Source organism: Geotrypetes seraphini, chromosome 18, assembly GCF_902459505.1.
Source record: "Geotrypetes seraphini chromosome 18, aGeoSer1.1, whole genome shotgun sequence".
NCBI classification, from domain to species: Eukaryota; Metazoa; Chordata; class Amphibia; order Gymnophiona; family Dermophiidae; genus Geotrypetes; species Geotrypetes seraphini.
Genome location: NC_047101.1, coordinates 19652672 through 19665912, shown reverse-complemented (window position 1 = coordinate 19665912; position 13241 = coordinate 19652672). Strand labels below are relative to the sequence as shown.

General features: G+C 43.7%; 1 protein-coding gene across 4 annotated transcripts in view; it reads right to left on the bottom strand.

The window, feature by feature from the left end:
- FAM114A2 (family with sequence similarity 114 member A2) overlaps positions 1–13241 on the bottom strand; it is a 55278-nt gene that overhangs the window by 4866 nt on the left and 37171 nt on the right. For all 4 annotated transcript variants that reach the window (XM_033927240.1, XM_033927239.1, XM_033927242.1 and 1 more), the window contains 3 exons: positions 10068–10178; positions 9350–9489; positions 5006–5078 (listed from right to left, as the gene is read on the bottom strand). In XM_033927240.1, coding sequence (XP_033783131.1) covers positions 5006–5078; positions 9350–9489; positions 10068–10178 — 324 coding nt within the window. The remainder of the gene's footprint in view (positions 1–5005; positions 5079–9349; positions 9490–10067; positions 10179–13241) is intronic.

The window sequence follows — 13241 nt, the reverse complement described above, 5'->3', positions numbered from 1 at the left end:
TGCTCTCTCTCCTGTCTCCCCTGCCTAAAAACCGTATTTTGCGGTTTTTTTCGATAATTCGACAGGGGTTCTTGGAACGGAAACCCCCGCGAATTCCGGGGAGTACTATACTTCCAGGGCAGCTGGTTTAAAAAAAACTTTGGACAAGTTTCTGGAGGAAAAATCCATATATTGCTGTTGAGACAGATATGGGAGCAGCCATTGCTTGCCCTGGATAGGTGGCATGGAATGCTGCTACTATCTGGGTTTTTGCCAGGGACTTGTGGCTCGGATTGGCCTCCGTGAAGACGAGATACTGGGCTAGATGGATCATTAGACTGATCCAGCAAGGCTATTAGGAGACTTCAACATGCCAGATGCAGATTGGAACACACTCTCCGCGACTACGGGTAGCAGCAAAAGAATATTAAGCTCCATAAAGGGTGCACATCTCAAGCAATTGGTGTTGGAGCCCACCAGGGACCAGGCATTACTAGATCTAGTCCTCACCAACGGAGATAGCGTCACGGAAGTCTCAGTAGGAGACACACTAGCCTCCAGCGACCATAATATGGTATGCTCAACTTAAGAAAGGTTTCCCTAAGACAAACACAGCAACAAGGGTTCTCACTTTAGAGGTACAGACTTCAACAGCATGGGAGAATTTGTCCAGCAGGAGCTACATAAACAAGCAAAAACTGAAAATGTGGAGGACATGTGGTCGTCCTCTGAAGTCCCATACTACACGAAGCAACAGACCGATACATAAAGATAGTAAGTAAACGCAGGAGAAACAAAAGACCCCAATGGTTCAGTAAAGAAATTTCAGACCTAGTTAAACAGAAAAAAGACGCATTTATCGCCTACAAACATTTAGGCAGAAAGGGAGCGAAAGAGGACTATCTAGACATATCTAAAGCTGTCAAAACAGCAGTCAGAGAGGCCAAACTCCGAATGGAGGAAGAGCTAGCACGGAAAATTAAGAAAGGGGATAAATCTTTCTTCAGCTATATTAGTGACAGGAAAAGAAACAAAGATGGGATAGTACGCCTGAAGCAATCGGACGGTAACTTTGCAGAATCAGACTCTGAGAAGGCAGAATTACTAAACAATACTTCTGTTCAGTATTCACCCGAGAAGAGCCAGGAGTTGGTCCACAGCTGCAGACGGGAGATAACCAGAAAGACCCGTTTCCAAGATTTTGAATTTACACCCAGTAGCGTCTACGACGAACTATCAAGACTCAAAGTAAACAAAGCCATGGGACCAGATAACCTACATCCCAGAATGCTAAGGGAGTTAAGGGAAGTCCTGGCAGAACCATTATCTGTTCTCTTCAATCTTTCCCTAAGCACAGGAAGGGTCCCCTCGGACTGGAAAACCGCCACGTAATCCCACTCCACAAAAAGGGCTGCAGGACAGAGACAGCAAACTACAGACCAGTGAGTCTCACGTCTATTAGTGTGTAAACTCATGGAAACACTGATCAAACAGAATATTGACACAATCCTAGACGAAGAAAAAACTGCGTGATCCACACCAACACGGGTTCACCCAGGGTAGATCCTGCCAATCTAATCTGATTAGCTTTTTTGACTGGGTTACTAGACAACTGGATGCCGGAGAGTCACTGGACGTAGTGTATTTGGACTTCAGTAAAGCATTTGATAGCGTCCCTCATCGAAGATTACTGAACAAGCTGAAATCGATAGGATTAGGAGACACTCTAACTACATGGGTTGGGGATTGCTGAGCGGCAGACATCAGAGGGTAGTGGTGAACGGTACACCATCCAAAGCATCGGACGTAATAAGTGGAGTGCCGCAGGGCTCGGTCCTGGGTCCGATTTTATTCAACTTATTCATAAGAGATATGACGAAAGGACTTAGAGGAAAGGTATCACTGTTCGCCGACGATGCCAAACTTTGCAACATAGTAGACAGAAGCATATTACCTGATAATATGACACACGATCTACTGCTGCTGGAACAATGGTCAACTACTTGGCAGCTTGGCTTCAATGCTAAAAAATGCAAGATAATGCACCTGGGAAAGAGAAACCCGCGTAGAACTTATGTACTAAATGGTGAGACCTTGGTTAGGACCACAGCGGAACGCGATCTAGGAGTGATCATTAGCGAGGACATGAAGGTTGCCAATCAAGTGGAGAAGGCTTCCTCCAGGGCAAGACAAATGATGGGGTGTATCCGCAGAGGTTTCGTCAGCAGGAGACCTGAAGTTATGATGCCATTGTACAGAGCCATGGTGAGGCCTCACTTGGAGTACTGTGTTCAGTTTTGGAGACCACACTACCGAAAGGACGTGCTGAGGATCGAGTCGGTTCAGCGAACAGCAACCAGGATGGTCTTGGGGCTCAAGGATCTCACGTATGAAGAAAGACTAAAGAAATTGCGGCTGTACTCACTTGAGGAAAGAAGAGAACGAGGAGATATGATTGAAACATATAAGTATATCACGGGACGCATCAAGTCAGAAGATGATATCTTCCGGCTCATGGGACCCTCGACCACAAGAGGGCATCCGCTGAAAATCAGGGGAGGGAAGCTCCATGGAGACTTCAGGAAGTATTTCTTCACCGAGAGAGTTGTGGATCATTGGAACAGACTCCCACTCCAGGTGATAGAGGCCAGCAGCGTGACAGATTTTAAGAGAAAATGGGATACTCACGTGGGATCTTTAAGGGAGTAAACTCAGGGGGGGGATACTTGGAATGGGCAGACTTGGTGGGCTATAGCCCTTTTCTGCCGCTTTTTCTATGTTTCTATGTTTCTATTCTTATGGTCTCTAGGTAAACAAGCATGACAAGTCCCCATGGAATAAGCAGTACTGCAGTGAACACTAAGCTCTCCTGCTGATTGAAGGAGAAATCAGAGGAGAAGGAGAATAGACAGAGCTCTACAACCAGCGTTGGCTCTGGTCCCCCTGCCTCCACTTTTCTTTCTCCCAGCAGTTTCATTTGGCTGAACAAATCTGCCTTGAGAGTCTATTGAACGAGCACATTTGAGAGGGGCTCCTCCTAACATTTGGGAATGGTTCTCGAACGGGTGCACCCTGATTTTTAGGCGGCGGCAGGCATCCTACCGTCATCTCCAATAATTTCGCTGTCACTGCACCCTCTGTTTGGAATTCACTGCCTAAACATTTACGCATCGAATCCGTATTAAATCATATTTAAATCAACATTAAAAACATTCTTGTCCCAGGATGCTTTTGGACAATTAACTGTCCTTTTAAGCCAAAACAATGCTTTTTACCCTCACCTATTGTTTTTTCCCCCTTTTACTGTTCTCTTTTCCTCAAAGATTGTAGTTCTAGCCCTTCTTCCCCATCTGTGTGAAGTTAGTTCATATGTTTTCTTATGTGTTTTTATTAACCTATACCCTGGTCTTGTTTAGTACTTCTAATTTTAATTTGTTTTTTTATGGAATTTTTTTTACATTGTACACCGCCTAGAAATTTGATTAAGCGGTATAAAAATTTTTTAATAAACTTGAAACTTTAGAAAAAAAAATTCTGCAAGGAAGCAGTCTAGTACATCTATGGAATTGCGAAGGATCACTTAAGCACGCCCAAGGCGGGGCATGGGCTCAACTGGAAGCGGCCTTGGGCATTCTTAAGCGTCCCTAAGTGTCTCAGTAGACATGAGACAGATGCCTTAAACATAGGCCTGCAAAATGCTGGCCCTATGTTTAAAGTGTCTGTCAGGAAAACTAGCCGCGATTCTGTAAAGGATGCCGATGCGTGACTGACACGCGATCGATGGCCACTTCTTAGGCGGCCACCAAAATTGGTGGCCTTTACAGAATCAGGTCCTTAGGGCTTAGCTATTTTCCTAATTTGCCTATAGCATAATCCTGCCCTAAATCTTGTGCCTCCTTGGGGGTACAGATTACTCACGGTCTCAGTCCAAAAGGCAAAATGCTTAAGAATCTTTGTTGCCATCATTCCCGAATCAAAGAAGATACAAAAAACTACTAGCCTAAGTCAACCAAGTTCTATTAGACTCTCTATTCCAGGGATCTCAAAGTCCCTCCTTGAGGGCCACAATCCAGTCGGGTTTTCAGGATTTCCCCAATGAATATGCGTGAGATCTAGAACATAAGAACTGCCATCTCCGGATCAGATCCTGGGTCCATCAAGTCCGGTGATCTCCACACGCGGAGGCCCCGCCAGGTGTACCCTGGCCTAGTTTTAGTCCCCATATCACCGTATGCTTCTCAAGGGAGATGTGCATCTAATTTACCCTTACCCGTATCACTCTATGCCACTCTTAAGGAGATGTGCATCTAGTTTATCCTTAAATCCTAGAACGGTGGATTCTGCAATTACTTCCTCTGGGAGAACATTCCAGGTGTCCACCACTCGCTGCGTGAAACAGAACTTCCTGTTATTCGTCCTGGATCTATCCCCCTCAGCTTTGATACTATTTGGAGGTTCCGGAATGCTTCTATTATTTGGGGTTTTGGAATCTTGCTACACTTTGAAATTCTGCACGGAATCTTGATACATAAGAACATAAGAATTGCCATCTCCGGATCAGACCCTGGGTCCATCAAGTCCGGTGATCCGCACATGTGGAGGCCCTGCCAGGTCTACCCTGGCCTAGTTTTAGTCCCCATATCACCGTATGCTTCTCAAGGGAGATGTGCATCTAATTTACACTTACCCGTATCACTCTATGCCACTCTTAAGGAGATGTGCATCTAGTTTACCCTTAAATCCTAGAACGGTGGATTCTGCAATTACTTCCTCTGGGAGAGCATTCCAGGTATCCCCCTATGTGCATGCACTGCTTTCAATGCATATTCACTGGGGAAATCCTGAAAACCCGAATGGATTGCGGCCCTCAAGGAGGGACTTTGAGATCCCTGCTCTAGTCCAATAATAATAATAATAATAATAACTTTATTTTTGTATACCGCAATACCATGGAAGTTCAATGCGGTTAACAATACCAAGCTCAACATAAGAATTAGATAGTAGGATAGATAATCTCATTTCTTACCCCGGCTGCTGTTAGATGTGTTGTGATTTGCTTAGTTAGGGAGGATAACTCTTTGCACATCAGGATGGTTATTCTGTCATAAGCACAGAAGAGAGTCTGAGGTCAGAATAAGCTGTTACCTTCTTGAGACGGTCTTTCTAGCCTCCCCTTTTGGGTTCATAGACAACTCGGCGAAAGACAAAGGCGCGCGGCCGACAACTGAGCGCAAGACGGAGGCGCGCACCGAAGAAAATTACAGTTTTTAGGGGCTCCGACGGGGGGTTTTGTTGGGGGAGCCCCCCCCCAGTTTACTTAATAGAGATCGCGCCGGCGTTGTGGGGGGTGTGGGGGGTTGTAACCCTCCACATTTTACTGTAAACTTAACTTTTTCCCTAAAAAACAGGGAAAAAGTGAAGTTTTCAGTAAAATGTGGGGGGTTACAACCTCCCACACCCCCCACAACGCGGCGTGATCTCTATTAAGTAAAGTGGGGGGGTTCCCCCCGGCCCCCCCGTCAGAGCCGTAAAAACAGTAATTTAGTGCGGTGCGCGCCTCCGCGCTGCGCTCAATTGTCTGCGCGCGCCTTTGTCCTGGCGCGCTTTTGACCCGACACCCCCCTTTTGTGATGTGTTCTTTTCATAACATGCTTCCCCAGAAATACAAAAGAAACATCACCTAATACAGCATTGTAACCAGATTTGGACAGATGATCTTCACACTAGAGAATGACACGGTGACAAAATTCATCACTGTTCCCGTCCCCACGGATAACCGCGGGAAATAATCTCATTTCATTTTTTAGTGTCTATTTCAACCTCAATCCTTCTACACCAGCATTCTTCAGAGCAAAGCTTGCGGGTCAGTGGTTGTGGCCATTCATACTCTGATTCTTATGTGAGCCAAGGATAATGAAGCCATTGTGACATCACTGATGTGATTGGCTCTTAGGCACTGGTGGAATGAGGCATTATGACATCACAATATCTGCTCTGGATACCAGAGACTGTCATTCTTCAGTGTCTTATCTCAACCTCAGTCCCTTCTACACCAGCATTCTTCAAAGCAAAGCTTGCGGGTCAGTGGTTGTGGCCATTCATACTCTGATTCTTATGTGAGCCAAGGATAATGAAGCCATTGTGACATCACTGATGTGATTGGCTCTTAGGCACTGGTGGAATGAGGCATTATGACATCACAATATCTGGATACCAGAGACTGTCATTCTTTAGTGTCTATTTCAACCTCAGTCCTTCTACACCAGCATTCTTCAAAGCAAAGTTTGCGGGTCAGTGGTTGTGGCCATTCATACTCTGATACTTCCCTCTTTCCTTAAAGAATGACATGAAGATTGTTTACCGCGGTTATGCAATACTGTTGGATGTTTTCAAAACTAGTCTACCTCAGGAAGAGACTTTTCACAGATGCCCATTGCGTTCGATTTTCACCTGTACTTTGTGCAGCAATTCAAAAACAACATGCGTGCGTGCATTTGAAAATGCAACCTGTGTGTAGGGATGGAGGTCTGATGAGTTCTGATCCAGGGCATCAGAACACAGGCACAGGCGGTTCTGAACACAGGCCAGGTCGGCACACTGACCTAGGCCCTGTGTGCAGATCCTAAAAACTGTAATTTTGTGCGGCGCGCGCCTCCGCGCTGCGTTCAATTGTTGGCGTGCGCTTTTGTCTTTCGCGCCATTGTCTATGAACCAGGAATAAGGGTAAATGTGTGTCAGGTTAATATGTGACAGGAAGAGAGGAGAAATGCCTCAGCATTCTGTCACCAGGTGCAAACCTTGTCCTTGCTTAGAATGTATACGTGACAGGAGGGAGAGGGAATGAGAAACAGGGCCTCAGATCCAAACACAGGCCTAGATCCGCACACAGGGGTTCATAGACAACGGCGCGAAAGACAAAAGCGCGTGCCGACAATTGAGCGTAGCGTGGAGGCGCGCGCCGCACAAAATTACAGTTTTTAGGGGCTCCGACGGGGGTTTTTGTTGGGGAACCCCCCCAGTTTATTTAATAGACATCGCGCCGGCGTTATGGGGGGTTTGGGGGGTTGTAACCCTCCACATTTTACTGTAAACTGAACTTTTTCCCTAAAAACAGGTTACAACCCCCCACACCGCCCCCACAACGCGGCGCAATGTCTATTAAGTAAAGTGGAGGGGTTCCCCCCCACGCCCCCCCCCCCCCACCATCGGAGCCCTAAAAACAGTAATTTAGAGCGGTGCGCGCCTCCGCGCTGCACTCAATTGTCCCGGCGCGTTTTTGACCTGACACCTTATTCCTTATCTTGTTTAAGCATCCCTTATATGGGCAACAATCAGACTTTGCCTATGTGCCAAAGCAGATCCTGACTTAAGGCTAATCAAGAAAGCTTAAGAAGCATACATTATAACCTTTGGACTGTCACATGCCATAGTAAGATTTGAAGTAATCAACAAGCCACTGTTGTTCAGTCTGACAAGTCATATACTGGTTTGTCTAATACAATTAACTTAAAGGACAAGCAAGTATTGAATGCATCTTCAGAGGTGAAGACAGCAGAGGCTCACTATAAGCTAAGTGATGGTCTGTTATTGATAAAATGATAGGTTTTATATATATAAAAAAAATACATCACTAAAAAAAATGGCACTCAGATAAATAGGAGAGTGATTCATTGAATTAATAAAGGTTGGACCGATGAAGCATTAAGCAACTGGTTATATACCCGATTGCTGCCTGAAGGTCCATAAATACGATAGATGCACCCCCAAGGGTAGATGCATTCAATACTTGCTTGTCCTTTAAGTTAGTTGTATTAGACCAGGGGTGTCCAATGTCGGTCCTCGAGGGCCGCAATCCAGTCGGGTTTTCAGGATTTCCCCAATGAATATGCATGAGATCTATTAGCATACAATGAAAGCAGTGCATGCAAATAGACCTCATGTATATTCATTGGGGAAATCCTGAAAATCCGACTGGATTGCGGCCCTCGAGGACCAACATTGGACACCCCTGTATTAGACAAACCAGTATATGAATAGTAAGATTTGAGACATATCAGAAATGTACACATTGGGAATCACTTTATTGTAATTGTTATTATGTATTCAGATTAGAGAATGACACGGTGACAAAATTCATCACCATTCCCGTCCCCGCGGATAACCGCGGTAAACAATCTTCATGTCATTCTTTAAGGAGAGAGGGAAGAATCAGAGTATGAATGGCCACAACCACTGACACTCAGGCTTTGCTTTGAAGAATGCTGGTGTAGAAGGACTGAGGCTGAAATAGACACTAAAAAATGACATGGGATTATTTCCTACGGTTATCTCCTGGGACGGGGACGGTGATGAATTTTGTCACCGTGTCATTCTCTAATTCAGATGTCACGTGAGATAGTAGCTTTGAGAAGCACATGAAATAAGTAAACAATGAATTACCTTGGTCTAATCCTCACTGTAAATGCATTATGAAATTATAACTTTGTAGAGCATTAACTAAGTAATTAATGGAGCTATGATTCTCAATAAAAAGGAGAAGAGACCATTCAATTGGAGTGCCTCCTCCCGACTCTAAGACTGCGTGTGTGTGTTTCCTTTGTGGGGTATTCCTACACCTGTGCATGTTATTTACCTCTCCAAAACTAACCCCCTCCCCACCCTGTAATACCCTCTTTAAATTCAATAAATGTGAGTGTCTTGAACAGGCAGCTCCCGGGTTAAGAACGTCCAACTTCCACGGTTTTGTAAAAAAAAAAAAAAAAAAAGGGGGGGGGGGGAGGGGTAAGTTGTAAGCATACCAAATTGGCCACAGGTTTCTTTTTTTTTTCTATTTTTTGATTGGAAGTTCAAAAAGCAATACAAATAAATATGCAATAAAAATACAAAAAACCTCTACAATGGGTTTTTTTTCCTTTCTGTACCATCATTATTTCAAGTTTACAAATCCGCAGGCCCTTTCCACGGATGTGATTTATTAATTTTTCCCACATGTACAACTATCCCCCTCTTTTACGAAACCGCGATAGCAGTTTCTAGCACGGGGAGCTGAGCTAAATGGCCCGCGCTGCTCCCGACGCTCATAGGAACTCAATGAGTGTCGGGAGCAGCACGGCTCCCTGCGATAGAAACTGCTATCTCGGTTTCGTAAAAGGAAACCTATGTTCTTGAAGAAGGTGTAAAGAAAACTGGATTCTCCTAACAAGGCTACTAAAATTCATTCTCACCAATGAAGCTCCATCCAGCAGCATTTTTCAGGATGCAGGAGCTTTTCAGATGATGCCATTTCTCCTGCTACAGGCCTGCTGGATGCTGCATTTTAGCCTTTAATGGGGTGGGGGTGGGAAGAGGAACAGTTGGGAAACATACTCACTGTGACAAAGCTTTGGCTCTTTCTAAGGCTGTTGCATCCTGCTTCTCACAGTACAGAACTAAGGCAGCTGTTTTATGGAACATTTCGATGGAGTATGCCGTCAATTCTGCCTGGCTTCTTATGGCAAATGAATGAATATCCTGCCAGATAAAACATGGACCTTTTTATTATCCTAGCTCACCGAGTAAAAATCAATGCACTAAATAAATGGCTGGAAATAATGACAGATTGAAGCTCCCCCCCCCTCCCCTAATCACCTTGGAACTGCCTGCATTCTGCTTTCTCTCTATGGATCTCTCTTATTTTCAGGTGCAATATAGGAGTGCGAGTGTGTGAATGAGTGAGTGTGTGTGTGTGTGTGTTAGGTACCATCAACACGGGTTCAAGTCCTAGCAACTCGATCAATTACAGATCCAAATGAAGTCAGTTTTGTGCTTGTCCAACAAGGTCCTCCAGTGTCATCGCCATAGTTGTCCTCAATGTCTTCAGCCAATAGAGGAATAAGTATATTATTATCACCAACCTATATTAGACTGACTTTATAATGGTGTGATTTTTAATAAAAACCAACAAGCCCTGATGACTTTACTGGGAATATGGCAGTCTGTTGTAGAAAGCCAGAGAACAGTCCCTATAAAGATACATGGGTGGGATCACTTGGAGCAGAGGGCTGCCAGCAAGCCTTAATTTTCTCTACTTGTTTGTTTGTTTTTATTACCTCCACAGAAGTTCTATGGTCACTCTGAACGACAGTGGTCTCTCCGTGCTTGTCCTCTTGCTCTGATTCACTGTTGAGCCCAGCCATCCACTCATAAGCAGCTTTCCTTGCCTGTAACACAAATCAGTCGGGGGTCAGGGAACCTCTAAATCACTTGTCTGCTCAGGGCAATAGGAGCAACATCAGAAAACCTAAAATCCCTCCTCCCTAAATCCCTTCCTTTCACTCTAAAATTTCTAGAAGACTTTCCTTTTTTCTAGGGCTATACATCGATTGCATTTTTTAATCATGAGATTAATCACATGATCCAAATGTAAAAAAGAGTTGAAATAAATTTAGCGTGTACAGCCCTACTAAAAATAAAATCGAATTATTTTAATTTTATAATCATCTCCCCTCCATGGCACCATCTTTTCCCATTTCTCTTTCCCTTTTCCTTCATGGACACCATCTCTTCTTTCCTCCATGGCCATCTACCACTTCCTGTGGTTTCATTTCTCTCATTCTCTCCTTTCCCTCTTCTCCATGGTCAACGCATCACACCAGCGCATGCGCAGATGCCCTCCCGACAAGGTTGAGGGGGCGTGACTTGGGCAGATAAGGGCTGGCCTGTGGGCGGGGCTATAGGTCCAGATTTTCATTCCTGAAAATCTGGTAACCCTAATTATAGTGGAATATCTTTAAAGCAGAAGAAAAATATTTTAAGATATCCACCATGCCGCTAGCCAGAATTCTGCCTTAATTTTTTAGTGAATTATGCTGTCATCCTATTTGCATAAATCTGGAGAGCACTGCTGTTCCACACCAGAGAACATACCACACAGTTTCCTCCAAGGCAATACTTTCCCACCAGAGACGAAATAAAATTGCTTGACATTCTCTAACAAAGGCAAAACAACTGATTTTAAGGAATTGCTCTATACTTCAGTTTTCACATTTCCAAATGAAATCAGAAGGAATGCTTAGCTGATAAAGCTGAGTGCTCATTCTCATACCATTTGGACAAAATCGATACTAGTGCCACCAAGTGGATTAGGAGAAGTATTGTGCCCAAAGTACAGCACAAGTAGGTGTACATCTAAGTGATGGGGCTAGATATAGCATAGGAAATGTACAGTTGTTATAAAAATTATTTTTAATCTCCACCAATAAAATATATCACTCTCATAGAGAGGAATATATTTTATAAAGAACTATTAATTTGGGGGGAAGTTAGCTCGCTTGATTAACACTCAGCTCTGTAACCATAATTATCTATTTAAGGATCAAGACCCAAAACATTTATAAGCAAACTGAAACTTTAATCAAGCAGGTAGGCAGTTGTTACAGATAGGATCTTTAAGCAAAGAATTAACAGAAATATACTAGACAAAATTTCTCTCTAAGATTAAAGGTTCAAAGTTACTCACAATGTAAATAGTCCTTAAAATGGAGCAGAGGCTACTTGGCCTAGTGAAGCAGCATGGTATTCCAGGGAGGAGAAGAATTGTAGCTTGATCCAGGCTGGTTCCAGAGGGAGAGTGAGCATCTTCCCCCTTGAGAAAGGATTTTGCTTCATTTTCATAAGGTTGAGACCTGTTCTCAAAATAGAATCCATTCTCTCTTCCTAGGTGGATGATGATTGAATTACAATGGCTTAACATGGTGTCCCAATACAGAGTATTGTTACTGTCCTTGCTGGATGAGGTGTGAATCTATGTCTGGAGTGGTTTAAAATGGAGTGATGAGCTTCTATTGTTCTTGCTGACTGGAGTAGCCCAGAGATTAATTTGTTGTGAAGGGCTCTTGTTTGATCTTGCAGACCAGAGATGAATTTGGTGTACAGGGCTTCTATTGATCTTGTTCCACTGATGTTTAGCTCTGGTATCCACCCTGGCCATGTCTTTTGTCTTATCTGAATAGGTGTACTTAACACTTTCTGAAGGTGATGGCTCAGTCCTTCCTTTTGTGTTCTATTGAATGGGGGCATTTAACACCTATCTGAACAGATGGCTATACTGGCTCAAAGACCACATCAGAAATTCCCTTTTAAATCCATCAAATTAATAATTATAAAACCATCTTAACTCCAAGCAGAATTATAAAACCATTTTAACTTCAAGCAGAATTATAAAACCATATCATTTTTATTTTAAGTCCCTCAGAATACATGATCTATTGGGCCAGGCAATAATTCAAATTCAAAATTCATAACTTCAGTAACATTAACTATATCAGGCTACATATTTTAACTCTAAGGAGAATTATAAAATCATTTCATGCTACACAGTGATATAGAGTCACACAGTCAAAAATTAAAGTTGAAATGCTTCAGGAATATTACACCCAGCCTACCAATATCAACAGACAAACACCTGAAAATTTATCTTATGTGGGATCTCTTCATGGAGGTAGTTAGGGGGTGGGCCATTAGTGTGGGCAGACTAGATGGGCCGTGGCCCTTTTCTGCCGTCATTTTCTATGTTTCTAAAGCCTGTCGCTTCTATCTCTACTGAACCAAATATAGAAAACCCGTCACTTGCTCCTAAAAAAGCCTTCTTTAAAGGAGTATAAAAGTGCTCAGAACCAAGGTTGTAATAAGAGACCACAAACGGGGTCACGCCCCTAACTGTGTAATCCTTATGTTCAACCACAGCACTTTGAAAGTATCTTCAATCCGATGATAAATTCAATATAATCTTATGTGAGAAGCACACCTCAAGATAAGTGAACTATTATCAATTTAATAATAGATGTATACAGCTATATTGAATTTATCATCGGATTAAAGTTCCTTTCAAAGTACTGTGATTGAATGTAACAGTTACACAGTTAGGGGCATGATCCTGTTTGTGGTCTCTTATTACCACCTTGGTTCTGAGCACTTTTATACGGTGACAGGTCAAAAACGCGCAAGACAATCGCGCGCAGACAAAATAGCGCAGACAAATAAGCGCAAAGACAATTGCGCGCAAGACAATTCAGCGCAGCGACAACTCCGCGCAAGACAATTGAGCGCAAGACAACTCAGCGCAAGACAATTGAGCGCAAGACAACTCAGCGCAAGACAACTCAGCGCAAGACAACTGAGCGCGCCACTAGAGGCCGCTTGACCATCGGAGGACACGCGCACGTACAGCACGTGAACACGTCATCACGTCAACGCTCAGTTGTCTTGCGCTCAGTTGTCTTGCG